The sequence below is a fragment of the Motacilla alba genome, chromosome 2 (genome assembly GCF_015832195.1).
Source record: "Motacilla alba alba isolate MOTALB_02 chromosome 2, Motacilla_alba_V1.0_pri, whole genome shotgun sequence".
NCBI classification, from domain to species: domain Eukaryota; kingdom Metazoa; phylum Chordata; class Aves; order Passeriformes; family Motacillidae; genus Motacilla; species Motacilla alba.
Genome location: NC_052017.1, coordinates 51,619,910 through 51,635,048, shown reverse-complemented (window position 1 = coordinate 51,635,048; position 15,139 = coordinate 51,619,910). Strand labels below are relative to the sequence as shown.

The following is a 15,139-nucleotide window of genomic DNA, read 5'->3' as shown; positions in this document are numbered from 1 at the left end:
CTTTATCTTCCTGCCAAATACACTTTTGGTTCTCTGATGCCTCTGCCAATGCTACAGGTAACTTCGAAGAGCACTGAATATAGGGTTTCCACCACTGTTTTTTTTGAGAAACAATGCTGTTGAAATGCATGATTCACAGTAATCTTCCTTGGATCTCCATCACACACAATCACCACCTGTCTTTGCTTTCAAGTCCTGCTTGTGGCCTGCCTTCCTGCCCTCTGTCACCTATCCTAACACTGTCAAGGTGCCTGCTTGTCATGATCCGTCCTTACAAATGGAGATCGTGATGGTTCGTTACTTGATCTCAGGGTACAAAACACCAACACGGCGAGGGGTTTGCAGTAACAATCAAAACCAGTGTACTTTATTGAATAATCACAGCAAAATGTGTTGGAGGGGATTGGGGAAAAGAGAGAGAAAGGCCTATGAAAAGAAAAGGGTTGAGAGAAAGGGAGGTAATAGCTACCAACGTAGAGGCAACAAAGTTCTTCGAGGTCCAGTCGAAGAGTTGCTTTCACGCCGGGGAGATCTCGAAATCTCAGGCTAACCCGAGGGGTTTTTATTAGAATTTTTCTATTGAAAGTTGGGAAGGAGGGGGGGAAAGAAAATACAACGGTCTTATGATCTCATCTGGTCAGCATTGAGCAGGGGCTATTGTCTTCTTGGTCCTGTGGTCCCACCTGCAGCTACTTGCCTCCCACACACACCCCCCCTGGGTTAGAGGTTTCAATCTCAGTCTTTAGGAGAAAAGGAGGGTTTTCTATATAAGGGTCCCATGTCTCAGTCTTTGAGGGAAAGACTTTTCCTATCTCAGTCCATCTGTTGTGGTGGTTGTACAGTAGATGAAGGGTCTTCTGTGGGGACCACCAAAAGGTCATTCCAGAAAAGAGTCCAGCCAGGTTTGGGGGTGGAAAGCTCCAGGCCATTGTCGCAGAGCGAGATGCAGGTGAAGAAAGGTCGAGGTGCCCCTTCTCCTTTCACTGGGTTCAGCATACCATGGGGTGGACAAACACAACTGCAAGCAAGAACTCGAGTTCCAGTCCCGAGGTCCTGGTGAATTCCCATCAAACCAGGATATTAAACAAGATGTTCGGTGGTCTGGGAATCATGAGGTAGACAAGAGAAATTTTGGACAGAGCCTCACACTGCTCCAGCCAATAGTAATGCAAAGGGCTTTTGGAGGGATTGTGTTTTTCATTTTCAGCTGGAGCTGTGCTCAGCTTACTGCCCAAGAGAGCTTTCTCCTTAGCACTGACATGCTGTGTGTGTTGCAAGGTGAGCCATCATAGCCAAGCATCTGCTTTGTCCCTCTCCTGCATGTCTGTGCTTGCAGTTGTGTGCATCCCTGCCATCTCAAGTGCTTTTGTCCACATTGTTGAGGATGGTGGGGAGAAGTTCTCTCATAGGAACACTGTCCTCTTTCAAGTCACTCTTCTACCACATCTCTTTGGTAATAATGCTTATTAAAAACCAAAACACCAAGACCAAAAAGGACTTGACAGTTCAATAGCAGGCCAGTTTCTGGACTGATACTACCTCCTGCACACGGGTCCATTTTTTTTGGTTCTCTTCTCCATTCCACTTTTGTCTGTAAGTGCTCATGCTCTTCCTGGATAAGAAATTGGTTGTTATACCCTGGTTGAACTCAGTGAGACAGTGGTCCATGGGAACAATTTTTAAGTACTGCCAGTACATGGACAGTGATCCATGGGAACAGTTTTTAAGTACTGCTACACAACATGTGGTTGGGAAGAATGGACCATGACAGTTATGCTCTGGTTGTATTTATGCTAAATATACAGGAGAAGTTTTGGCAATATTAATGAGGCTAAGCAGATTAGCCTGGAAGATGCTCTGAGAAACAAAGACATCCATGCAGCCTTCATCAGCACAGAGAACAAAAGCCATGAAGAAACCATCAGGTATTTTGGGGGGGGTCCCCCACTCTTTCCCCCTTTCCCCTATATTTTAGAAGCACAGAGGAGCTGTGTAAAGCTGTTGCAGGAGAAGATATGAACACTGAGGAAAGACTGCCAGACTAGAGGCCTGAAGTGAATGATAGTGAGTTCCCTAGAGCACCAATAAGCCCTGGAAGAGAGTAGGATTTAAGATGCATTAATTTCCAAAGTAATTCCATTTCCGCACCTCTAGGCCTGTGTTTGATGGACAGGCAGCTTAAAACAGGATTTAAAGCCTTTCCTCACAGATTATATTGTGGAAGGGTAGTCCAGTGCCCCACTCCAACTGCTTACATGTCTGTAAGTCCGAAATTGCAGTGCTCAATGCTGTAGCATTCTAGCAACTTGATGTAGGGGAGTGAGGGAATTCTGTGGCAAAAGAAGAATTCAAACCCCACTCCCCTGCTGTTTATATGTGTGATGTAGCCACCACACCATCCTTCCTAGGAAAGTTGCCATTTATTTCTGTTACTCCATGTTGTGCATCTCTCCATGTGAAGCTGACTGTGGGAATGAGAAGCAGCTTGCGTGGTGAGAGAGGATTTGGATAATATTCTTTTTAATGGCTGATCTTTTATCCCTTTCAGAATGTTCTTAGAAGCTGGGAAACACGTCCTCGTTGAGTACCCCATGGCTTTGTCTGCTAAGGCAGCCCATGAGCTCTGGGAGATGGCTGAGCAGAAAGGTAACATGCTTGTTCTCTAGAGTGTAAGCAGTTTTACCTGTTGGGTAGCACCAAAGGCACCAAACTCAAAGGCATGTCTCCAGCCTACTTTTAGTCATCACGTGCAAGGCAGTATGACTGTCTCGGAGATGTGCCAGTCTAGGATGTAAGACTTGTGCCAACAGGGGAACAAACAAACAAATGTCAATGCTAAGAGTAAGGTATGTTTGCCCTCACAAAAACTCTAGCCTCTATTTGGGACACTTAGAATGCAGTTAAAGAGGAAAACTTCTGTCACCATGATAGTAAAGCACTTGATGAGTGCAGCTATTGAACTTGTGCAATTCCCTGTCCTCTCTCTCCCTGGAAATGAAACTGCAGACAGCTCTCCTAGCTTCTTGCATTTGTGATGTGCTGGCCACACACAGCTGCTCATGCTACTGTAGGCCAGCAAGCCATTCCTGTCTAAAAGACAGCTTGTCTATAAGCAAAATCTCTTTATTTCCAGAAAGTGTGTGGTCCCATTCCAGTGTTGCAAAGGGTCAGAAGCTGGCAGTTCATCTGAGGCCAGTGGGGATGAATGGGGCTGCAAGGGCAACAGCAGTGCTGAGCAGAAATGGAGTGCAAATCATTTAGACAAGCTGCACTTTTTATACCACTGCTTCTTAAAGATCTCCTTTGTGACTTTTGTCCCGGACATTAGAGGTGTAGGATTTCTGCTTTGCTGTTCCCCTGTACCAGCACCAGTTACTGCCTTGTTGCTCACCAAATGGTTTCCCATTGAGCAGAATTTATGGCTCTTCTTGAAGCAGCAGCAGTTAGTGTCAGCAGCCTGCAATGATTCTCCTGGAAATCTTCCAGAAAAACACATACTGAATGAAGGACACATTTAACTTGTATTGGATAACCTCTATTTCAAAGTAGCCCAATTCATTGCAATTGGAGGGAGGTATTCCATAACATATTGTTCCAGTCTGGTTCTGAGCATTATACTATTTTTTCCCCTTTCTTTTTCTTTCCATCTGCCCTGGGAGGAAAAATTCGGAACAAGGAAATGTGAGGAAAGAGGCCAAGAATTAATCCACGCGTTACTCTGAAGACTCAGGTTTCAGCCTCAGCTGGGTACTGGGTTTCATTACAGAGTTTCTGTTAAGCATAGTGGCTACTGTTCCTGCAGTCTCTGTATTTGTTGTCTCCTGAAAATCCTTAACCCAAATTGATACTTCAGCGCAGGGCCCGTGTTTCCATTTTTGATTTTCTTCCTGACGTCACTTTGTGAGCCATGCACGAATATTTCTGCGTGAGTTCCCACTGGTGGCTAGTGAATCCTTTACTGTTGAGACATGACTTTGATTCACACAGAAAACTTTTATTTAATCTGTCCTGATATTTTTTGTGGTTTTGTTTTGTAATTTTAATGGCAGGTAAAGTACTCCATGTGGAGCACATTGAACTTCTTACTGAAGAGTACAAGCAGCTGAAAAAAGAGGTGGCTGGGAAAGACCTAGTGAAGGGAACATTGCATTTCACAGGTCAGTAGCTCTGAAGAAATCAAAAGTCCATCTGGATTTGTTCCCCAGAGATACCAGTGCTTCCAGGCTTCATTCAGTCCTTTCACACAGGACTGTCTATAAACTGAGTAGAGACACAGGCACAGGTACTGGTTCTGGATAATTCCCTGTTTTGAATCCACATACACCCTTCTGTCCTCAACATGTCCTGAAGGGTTTGTTGTATATGTACTTTGTGCAGCCCTCTCTGCCACAGCTTGTCAACTGGTCCATTTCGACATTAAATGTGTTTATTGACTTTCCTACTCAGTCCATCCACTGACCCCTCTACACCCTGATCTTTAAGCCTGCAACACTGCAGTTTCTTCATCCTTTCCTATGCAGAAGGCATTATTCTAATTCCTGTTCCTCAAGAGTTTCTATTCCACCAGGTAGTGTCCTTGATGAAAACAAGTCAGGATTCCCTGCTTTCAGTGGAATTGCCCGTCTGACGTGGCTAATTGACCTCTTCGGAGACCTCACTGTTACCTCTGCCACCAGGGAGAAGCAGAAGGATAAGAATTATTCCAGAATGACTGTTCACTTTCAAACGGCAAACAAGAAGTGAGTAATGTCTATGGCAGCACGTGAGTCAGGCTGCTCATCATCTGCAGGACTTCTGCCTGCAGGAGTTCTGCATTCTCTTCTCCTCTTGTGGAAACAGAATGGGTGGAGGCTGGCATGAAAGTGTACATGTCTTTTAAAGATGCATTTTATAATATTGAGTTTGATCTCCCTTTTATTATGCGGTGACAGTATCCTTCCTATCAACTGGTATATGTTTAATAGCCTTGCTAAAAAGTGGTATATTATTACTATGAAGTAAGTCCCCAGTATTTTATTCTGTCGCTTGACTACTCAGCTTGGTCCAGAGAGTGGTGGAAACTCTCAGGTTTGGTCATTCTGGGCCATCTGTGCAAAGTTCATGTCCTTTCAAATGAAGTTGAAGTTACTTACAACATCAGTTTAAAGCAACCAGATACAATTTGAGAATTATCTGATATGAAAGGTAGAGAGAAATTATCCAATGATGATGGAGCTCCTTGTTCTTTTTTGTTCTTTTTTTTTTTTTTTGATTGCAGATAGGCTTATAGACCTCTTAAAAAGCCCAGACCTACCCCAGCATTTTAGATAAATGTATAGTTAAAGTAGTAACCTGAAGGACTAGCTATTTGGGGAGTGAATGATCAGGGCTCCTTTAAACTTCGGCACAGGTCTGGTTAAGCATTTCATCAGCCACTCCACAAACCCCATTGCAGTTTATCATGGGATTATCATCTTGTCTTAGCAATCTTCCTCTCTCTTTAAATAAAACAGCATTTCCAATTCCTTTTGAAATGCAGTTGTGAGAGGACAGAACTCTGTATACAAGCCCTGTTTACCCTCTTAGCAATTTGCTAGTAACACAAGTAGCTGTGAAGATCTAGATAGGGTGAGATTTTGAACTAATTCCAGCAGATGGAACTAGCGGGTGGTTTAAACATTTCCCTGGCTGTCCTGTCTCCTGGGTAGTCCTTAGCTGCTATGTATGATATTTACAGGATACAGAATTGGTTCTGGATTACTTGTTTTCCTTGGTCCTCAGCACTAACCGATATTTGCTTCTCTTGGCCTCTACTATTTAAACACTGTATGGATCAGTGTTTTCTCACCATAAGTGTTTTAATGACTTTGGGGTCAGTCAGTTTTATGCCTCTGGGATAATTTAGGGTGGGTGGAAAATCACATAGCGTTCCTGTATTGCGTTCAGTGCTGGGGCCATATTTCCCGCTGACCTTCCCCCACTGACGTCAGGGGAGTTACTGCAGTAGAGAATTTGGCCCACTCTCTGTCAAGTGAAGTTATGGCCCAGCAGTAATGGTGGTGGTGTCACAGATCTAATTTTCCCAACCTTTATTTTGCTGAAGGATGGGAAAGGTCTGTACCTTTCATGAGAGCTATCCCATCCTTTTTTGAAAGACGTGAATACAGTAACCTTGAGAAATCAGGTTAATTCATCCTATTTTCTGCCTGGGAAAATACAGCAGGTGCAGAATGCAGGAGCCTGTGTTCTGCTTATTAAGCAGGGATTTGTGTAAAGGGTATGCATGTCTCCACTGCACAGCCCACCCTCGCTGCTTGTCTGGCTCTGGGTGGATTTTGGAGGTGTGTGTTAATGCCTGCACCCAGCTATTTGAGAGATGACCTCTGCCTCTGTTGTGTGTCCAAGACAGCTGAGCTGACAGCCTCTCTGTGATACAACATTGAGCAATCCAGGAAGAGCCAAACCTCTACTGACAGCACGTCTGGATTGGGACTGCAGTTCCTGTCCCAGGATTACAAAGCTTGGATTCAGTAAATGTCAGAAATCAATTTTCAGTGCAAGCTGGAGAGATAATGATTTGGGCAGCATTTCTTTTAATGTTAACTAGGGTCCAATTGTCTAATTCTCATCCAAGCTAAGGGAGCCTCTCATTGATTTAATGATAAATTAAAAATACTGGCATTTTCAAAGATTTAAAAGGAAAATGTTTAAAAGAAGTTGTTATAGAGAAGAAGAAGAAGAAGTTATGGAGAGCTAAGCCTACACAGTCTAATAAAATATCTTCAAATTGAACATTCATAGAAAATTATGTCATAGATGCTTTCTGCAGAAGTTGCTGCGTAAAATTTCAAACTTTCAAGCATGAAACCAGCTTAAGTCTTCTGGCAGTACAAAGAGTATTTGCTTCATATTGGTTTGTTGAGCTATTGCAGTCCAGTGAGGTCCACTCATTATTTGAGGAAAAAGGGAATTAAAAAAGCAAAAAGTCTTTTTCAGTGTAGCTGAGAAAATGCTGTCAGTTTACAATTTGGAAAGACAAAACAGCCATAGAATGTCAGGGTGTTTTCTTCACTGCAGACCATTTGCTTTGCAGTCAGTGTAAAGGTGGTTTGTTAGTGCTAGATTAAATCTTCTTTTTCTTTAACTACCCAACATATGTAACCCGGCTTTATTCAGATATCAAAAATGTTGGATTTGTTGCATGTAAGTAACACTACTAACACTTTAAAATAACTAAATGTATCTGTAGCTAGATAATACTTTGATACAAATCTTTAATGAAAGTGGGTAAATTGTCTATGAAAAAAGCTGCAGCCCTTCACAATTTTCTGACATAAAATACAAATCTGTTTCTTAAGCTACAAAATTGCTTAAATAATGTGTGGGCTTGCAACATACTTATCTTTATAGCAAAACAAGAGGCTTATTTCAGAGTAGAACTTGTTGTTAATTAAAAATGAATACATTTTGCTTACCAATCGAGTAGAATCAATCTCTCTTTGGGAATATGACTAAAAATCCAATTGCCGAAGAAGATAAATCTATTAGTAAATTCAACATTTTCATCCTCACTGGTCTAAATCAGTCATTCTAATCACTTTGAATAAATTCTGCCCGCTCTGCATGTTTGTGCTTCTGGTTCAGTGGCTTCCCAAGCTAGAGCAGAAGGCATACACTTGAGCCTGATCACTGGTGTGCATCTGCTCTAGATCACCCCAGGGAGGTGATCCTGCACCGACAGGGCCTGTTTTGGATCATATCAAGAGCTCCTTGCTATTACGTGATGGAAATCTTTGCCTGTGCCTGCCCAGTGGTTTCTTCATGCCTACCCACCTGAGATAAAGCAGCTTTGAGTAACAGTGGCCTGAACCCTCAGTGACTCTTTACTATCATAGGAATATAAAACCGGCTCTGTCAAGTCAGAGCAAAGCCCAGCTTGCTCAGCAGCCTGCCTCTGACCCAGATCAACAGCCTTTACCTCAGGGAAGCAGGATGGGAACATAGAAAACACTGAGCAATACGCCCCCCGTAATGTAAAAGATGAGAGGTGCAGAAGCATTAAGCTGAGCACTCTGCAGAGTGTGTTCAGGGCAGATTGACAAGGACTTTGTTTCCAGATCTAATGATACTGAAGATTTATTGGGCAGTACTTGGAGACAGAATTTATTCTTCCAGGCTATTGATGCCTTCATAATTTGTGAGTGGCAGACTAAAGTAGGCCATAAAGGACTGTGGAAGGGCCATCAATAACCAAGTAAGAAAAATAATGTGCATCCTCTAAACACAGGCAGTAGTGAGTGCTGATGAATGAGCTGCAGAAAGGCAATGGTACGGTTCAAGCAGTTGACAAAAGACCAGGAAGGGAGCATTGTGGCTGTGGCTGATGTTGAGGGCCATTCCTCAAAGGTGTTTCAGTGTTGGGTCAAGGAGTCTGTTAAGACCCCTGAAGTGGCACAGCATGTCCCATGGCTCCTTTCCCCTCAGCCAAGATGGGAAGTTGGGAAGGAAGGTGTGAGCTATGCAAGTCAATAGCCAATACCACCAGGCTTGGTTTGGAGACTGGGCTGTCATGAACTCTGCTCTGATTAAGAAAGGTCTGCTTGAGAGTCTGTGTAGGTAAAATTTTTAGGATCAGCACAGTGCTCCCAGTGATGAGAATGAAATATATTAAAAGATTAGAAAGTATGGACACTTGTGTCTGTGTCAGTGAATTTGTTGACTGTGGTCCAGCTCGCGTAGTAGCACCTGGGCCATCATTATGTACCTGTGTGACTTAAATCTGTTCTTGCTGGAGGAATAACTAGACATTGAGGGCCTTTTGAGTTTAGCTGTGACTGAATTATGTACAAAATTTTTCGACATTTAACTACACTTTTCATCCAAGTTCACAAACAAACAGCCCAAAAACTTCCCTCTTCCTTATGATGTGGCTTGATGTTGCTTGCTTCACTTTGTGCATGGGGAGAACAAAGCTGGACAGAGCTTAGATGGTGTGCTGAAAGTCATGGCATGAAACAGTGGCAGAGTTAAGACTATTACCTGCTGTTGAGCTCTATAACCACAAGGCATGTTGGTCAGGACACATTGCCTAAATATGCAGTAATTGATATTGAAAAATGGTGCACTTACCAGAGCGTTTTCTGCAAATATTGAGAAAACAACCAAAACAAATTAGATTCAAATTGTTGATTTAGATTCAAACAAATTGTTGATTCAATTTCTTAATTAGTACTTTTTCTCTGCTCCTTCGCACTAGACCCTTGACTTGGATTGAAGAAAGAGGACCAGGGATGAGACGTGAAAAGAAAATCAACTTCTGTTTCACAAGTGGTTGCCTGGAGAACTTCCCTGAAGCCCCAAGGTCTTCCGTGGGCCTTTTCATGCAGGATCAGAACCTCTTTGCCAAGAAACTGCTGGGCCAGGTCTCCAAGGAGGAACTGGCTGCTGAGAAATGGCGAATTTTGCGGTGTCTTGACCTTGCCGAGGTGATCCAACAGTACTGTGAAGAGCCAGAGAAAATCTATTCCTGAGACTGCTCTTAGGGAAGGAAGAACACGGCAGACAGAAAAGCTGTAGGGCTGGAACTCACTGTTGCCATCAAGCAGTTGCTATTTCTGTTTCATTACCTTCTTTTTGACTACTTGTGATTCCTGGGCTCTCCAAGTGTTCTGGGAGAGTCTGGGCTATACCCTGTGCCTTCTGGTTTGCACCAGACCAAAGCAATTCCCCTGCTCTGATGCATCCCTGTCCTTTCAGGTAGTTAGGAACCTAGCAACAGCAAGCTTTCCTGTGATTCAGCTGGGAATATCCCTGACAGTAGATCCTGCAGGACTGTAAATACTATATATAATTCTCTCTCCCAGGTCCATCCCCCCATTCCAGATATGTCTGGAAATGAACGTGTCTCAATAGTATTCATGTACTATTTTTGAGAATGAAGTTCCAGTTCAGTTTTCCACCTCTTTACTTGAAATACAGAACTTGTGCCACCACAGTTGTGACCTTTTCTTCCAATTGCCCTGAACAGTTCTGTGTGTTTGCTCTAAATAGTAGTCTTGCCTGTTAGGTACTGGGAGGGGGGGAGGGTGGTTTGTGGGTTTTTTGGGGGTGGCTGGTTTTCTCACTAGAGGTCAACTATGGTCAAGTTAAATCTGTATTGGCATCAAACCAGAATAGAAGAAGAATCTTGTCTCTTGATAGAGAGATGTTGATTTCATTCAGTTTCTCTGGTGCCTTGTGCCAACGTAGAAATCTTTTCCCAGCAGAGATGAGAAACATGCATTGAACTAATGCATTGCCTGCCTGCTCTCTACTGAACCTAAATATTTTTGATTTTGTACTGGAAGCAGCATATTATTCTCCTTCATTTGTGGTCTAATTCAGCATGGGAGTGGATCATAGCAAAAAATAATAAACGTCTTGCATTTAAGAAAAGAAAATCACTAATGCACTCCTGGAAACAGAGAAATTCATTAGGAATAGTGATAAATTTAGAATAGCATTGTAGAAAACAGCAGTTTGCTGTGTGTTTATGTCGTGGTTCAGCCCCAGCTGGCAACTAAGCACCAGGCAGCTGCTTGCTTATTGTACCTCAGTGGGATGGGGAGAGAATCAGAAAGGTAATAGTGAGGGGGGAAAAAAAGGTGGGTTGAGATAATGACAGTTTAACAGATAAAGCAAAAGCTGGATGTGCAAGCAGAGCAAAACAGGGAATTCATTCAGTGCTTCCGATGGGCAGGCAAGTGCTCAGCCACTCCCAGGAAATCAGGGCTACATCACACACCACAGCTACTTGGGAAAACAAGCACCATCACTCTGAATGTCCCCCCCTTTACTCTCCTTCCCCAGCTTTATATGCCATATGGTCTGGAATATTGCTTTGTAGTCAGCTGTCCCGGCCGTGTCCACTCCCAATTCTTGTGCACCCCCAGCCTACTTGTTGGTAGGATGGGGTGAGAAGCAGGAAAGGCCTTGAGGTTGTGCAAACACAGCTTAGCAATAACTAAAACATCCCTGTGTCATCAACACTGTTTCCAGCAAAATCCAAATCACTGCCCCACATTAGCTACTCTGAATCAAATTAGCTCTACCCCAGCCAAAACCAGCCCAGGTTATAGCATATGACACCTGTGGGAATGGGTCTTTAGCATTTTTACTGTAGTCACAGGATCACATTTGAAAACATTATCACTTCCCTAAAGAGGCGTTTTAGTTTTAGAAGCCTAAGCACTGCACAATGCTATTAACAATCCCTCTGGTTGCCTTTTACTTTCTAATTACAGCATCTGCTGGTGCTGTATTAATATAGAGGCCAACTTCAGTCTGTGTAATTGTTCTTTCAAACCAAAATAGTATTTCTTTTTCTATTTTATCATTTGGGCAATTTTGTTAATAAGGGGACATATATGTTGCGAATGTATATGTAATTGCAGCCAGTCAATATTGACAATTAAAAGACTTCCTTTGGGTAAATGTTCATTCAGGAGTTGGATACAATTTCGTCTGCTGGAAACAAGAAAGAAAAATCTGGACAATTTTCTCCCAAATCAGTCAGATTTTAGCAATGACTGGAGCTTGATGTGTGAATGAATTCTGTATGTGACATTTGTTTAAATCTATCTGTTAAAATCAGTGAAAATTCTCATGTTGCCTTCAGTGGATTGAGACCCATGTGAGTTGGCAGCAGATTTCTGCAGGGAGATGCTGTGCTTGTCCACCCGAATGGATACTTTACTGAGCATTCACAGGGACTTCTGTGCTACTGTGTTGGATATGGCATGGACAGATCTGATGTTCTGTGAGGGAGAAAAGTGGATTTTTGGCAAAACACAAGCAGTCCATCTGGGATTAGAATGAATCAGAATCTTCTGTGTGTGTCTGCTAGGTATGACAGCCAGTGAAAGTTCCTGTTCCATGACGAGCTCCTGATCTGTGAATATGGGGTGAATGCCACTTGTTTACATGCTAACTCATAATGGGTAGTTGGAGAGAGAGGGAAAAGGGAAAGGAGATTTACACATCTCTAGGCATCAGAATTAGTCAGCACATCTCCCTGAGCCTGCTCTGCAATTGCTGGTGAGAGCAGTATTTCCCTAGGAAACAAATTCACGGGAGCTGTGTAGAGCAGCAGTACGATATTGTGCAGTGAATTGTCCTCTGGAGAAGCTTGCTTCTATAGAGAGCACCTGGGGAAATTAGCTGGTTAATTTGAGCTAGGGAAGGCAGATGCCTGGAGCTTGGATATCCCACACTCTCCTTCATTCCCCTCCCATTCCTTCCAGCTGACCTGCTTACCTACTACTGTCTGTCCTGCTCCTGGGAGCCTGCATCATTTAAATGGCTTTTCCTTCTGCCCTGTGAATTTGCCAAGGTACCATGGTTGTTTCTATATGGGAGCTACTGGATGTCTAGTTCAAAATGTATGTATTGTTTAACCAGATGTTAAACTCACCAATAAAATACTGGAGCTCGTGATCATTCTTTTTTGTTCCCTTTGTCCTTCATTAGCAGTTCCCATTGCTTGTGCTGAAAGTGGCTCTGTAGCAACTGTTTTTTTTCCCCTTTTCATTCCTCAAGGCCTGTGAAATCCTGCCAGGGTGTACAGGCTGTGATAATATCCTAAAGACCTCAGCTACCTACCTCCTCCTTCTTTTTCAAAGTTCTGAATACAGGTGTGGTAGGATTTGTGACCTTACCTCACCTCATGAGCTCTCCCACAAAATTCCTGAACCCAGGCAGTTTTAGAGATACAGAGATATGGAAAAGCAAGTATAAGATGTGACATAAGCAGTTACTATATTCCATTCTTTAGATGTAGCTGATTTTCTACTCATTCTGCTGGAAATCACCCTACTCCTCTGGAATACTCTAGGAATTCCTTTGCAGGAGCCTTGTTAACTGCCTGATGCTGTGAGTTTTCCTGGAACGTGCTATGATGCACAATGCTCCCACATGGAGGAGAGAGGTTCCTTTTTCCTGACAGAGGCTGGAGATTGGCAAATGAGAGGTGTGGAATCACTAACTGCAGCAAGCTAGCTGAAACCTGGAAAAAGTGGTTTGATCCAAAGCCCTTCTCAGAGGGCTAGAGGTCATGGGAATGGAAAATTTCCAAAAAGCAAAGAAGCTAGATATTGGTATGAGGAGCTGGAAAGCTGTGCAAGAAGTTCTGGCTGAGATAGAGAGATGAGTATCATTCTGGGATCAACCTGAGAGCTTTTTCTGTGGGTCCTGGGAACAGGGTCTAACTTATCTTTGTGATTACTTAGGGTTATCAGGAACAGTACGAGAACATGGCAAGTGGGATCAGGGGGAAGGCAAGGAGTACCAGGGGACCCCACAGGAGCTGCTTAAGCTGGGATTATTTATCAGGAGGATGTCATTGGAACATTCCCCCAAGCAGATCAGAGAGACAAGGAAGGGGGAAGGCAAGGGATGGCAGCTGTGCAGACTGGGGCTGCTTTTCAAATGGTCCTACTGTGTCAAAATCAGCTTTTTAAAAAGAATAGCACATTCAGAACGGCATCTTGAGTAAAACTGCAGGGCTGAGTTGGGATTGCAGCTCCTCCAGCAGTTTGCAGAGGGGTCATGGTGGTAAAGACCAAACTGTACATCTATTTTCAACTGTCATTCAAGATGTTTGATTCCTTCAGGTAGGCAGTATGATCCAGGGCCTTGGACATCCTCACAGTTTGCCAGTGAGTGATGCACCAAAGGGAAACGAGCACTGGCAGCACTCTGGGCTGATGTAATTCATGCAGTAGCACTTACTGCTCCCTGAGGCATGTGATGTGCTCTGTGCAACAGTAATAAAACACAACACCAGGAAGCTAAGGATCTCCAGTAAAATAATAACTCCAGTTTTTGACAGAGATAGAGAGAGATTTGGTTAGCCTTAAGTGCTGTAAGCTGCTATTTGTAGAGGCTGAATTAAATAAGGTTACAGGACTCTGTTGGGAAATCCATCAGAACTTTTGTTTAAAGAAGGGATGTAGCAGAGGTATTATCAGTAGCAGACTTCATCCCTAATCCAGAAGAACCAAGCCCTGAGATGAGAAGACAGATGTCCATGCAGTACAGTTTGGTTCAATACAAAACACTGGAGCAGCTCTGGCTGAGCTACCTCAAGGGCTGGCTTGCAATGTAATTTCATCTGACCAGATGTGCACAGCTTCTCAGCAGAGCTGGGTGGCCCAAGTGGAGCACTGGGCTAACTCATCAGGCCAGGGAAGCACACCCACAGCGCAGCCTGAAGCGCCCCTTCGGCTCCTGGCCTTAGCAGCATCAACAGTAACTTCCTCCAGTTTACACTTACCTTTTGTGCTGCAAAGGGAACTGAAACGCAGCTTCCAGCCTGTGCTTTCTGCTTTCTTGCTGACCCAACCTGATTAAAACAGACAGCTTTTCTCTCACCCTTCAACATGACATAAGTGACAGGGCTGCTGCATTGTGATGGCAACAAAGCTGTCGGGGCCATTGTGGTGTTACCAGTTACAAAGCCCCAGGTTTAGTGCTTGTCTTCCACATCTTGGCAATAAACACACCTTGCTGGAGCCCAGCTGCATGCAGGTCAATAAACAGAGAAATTTCAAACTAAGAATTTATATATAATTACCACGATCAGAAGCTCTGAATAGTGGCCTGCAGAAATGCATGCTAGAACTTGTAAAAATAAATGTGTCCCGATCTAATAAAAATCACTTTGTCTAGGTTACTACTTCAAAAAACTTCTCTAAAACTTCTTACTCAGGGAATCTTAGATCATGTTGTGTGTGAGTTGACTTTCTGATTTAGCTGCTGCTGCTGTTACAACCTGCCCTCTGGAGTTCCTATTTACCACACCTGGTGGATTGTGCCATCCTGCCTGACCTCCAGCGAGTCATTCCTTTTTCCTGATAGAAGTCAACTTGCAAAGAATCCAGTAACATATCTCTAAAACAGCTAGATTGCCTCAAGACAGTGAATAAGTAATTAACAAATTAGGGCTTTTTGATGTTCTGTGCATGGTGTTATTTGAGTAACAAATAAGTAAAAATAATTTTAAAATGCTAAGTTAATCATTAGCAGAAAGTCAAGACAAGCTTGACAGATTAACAATAATAATAGCAGTGATAATAACAGTAACAACAACAACAATAATGATAATAATAACAAAAACAATAAT

The 15,139-nt window shown here is 43.1% G+C and overlaps 1 protein-coding gene across 3 annotated transcripts in view; it reads left to right on the top strand.

Moving 5' to 3' along the window:
- Positions 1–12,458, top strand: part of BLVRA (biliverdin reductase A) — a 30,242-nt gene extending 17,784 nt beyond the window's left edge. For all 3 annotated transcript variants that reach the window (XM_038128495.1, XM_038128496.1, XM_038128497.1), the window contains 5 exons: positions 1,806–1,925; positions 2,549–2,646; positions 4,050–4,157; positions 4,568–4,739; positions 9,236–12,458. In XM_038128495.1, coding sequence (XP_037984423.1) covers positions 1,806–1,925; positions 2,549–2,646; positions 4,050–4,157; positions 4,568–4,739; positions 9,236–9,509 — 772 coding nt within the window. In that variant the 3' untranslated portion in view covers positions 9,510–12,458. The remainder of the gene's footprint in view (positions 1–1,805; positions 1,926–2,548; positions 2,647–4,049; positions 4,158–4,567; positions 4,740–9,235) is intronic.
- The last annotated feature ends 2,681 nt before the right edge of the window (positions 12,459–15,139 follow it).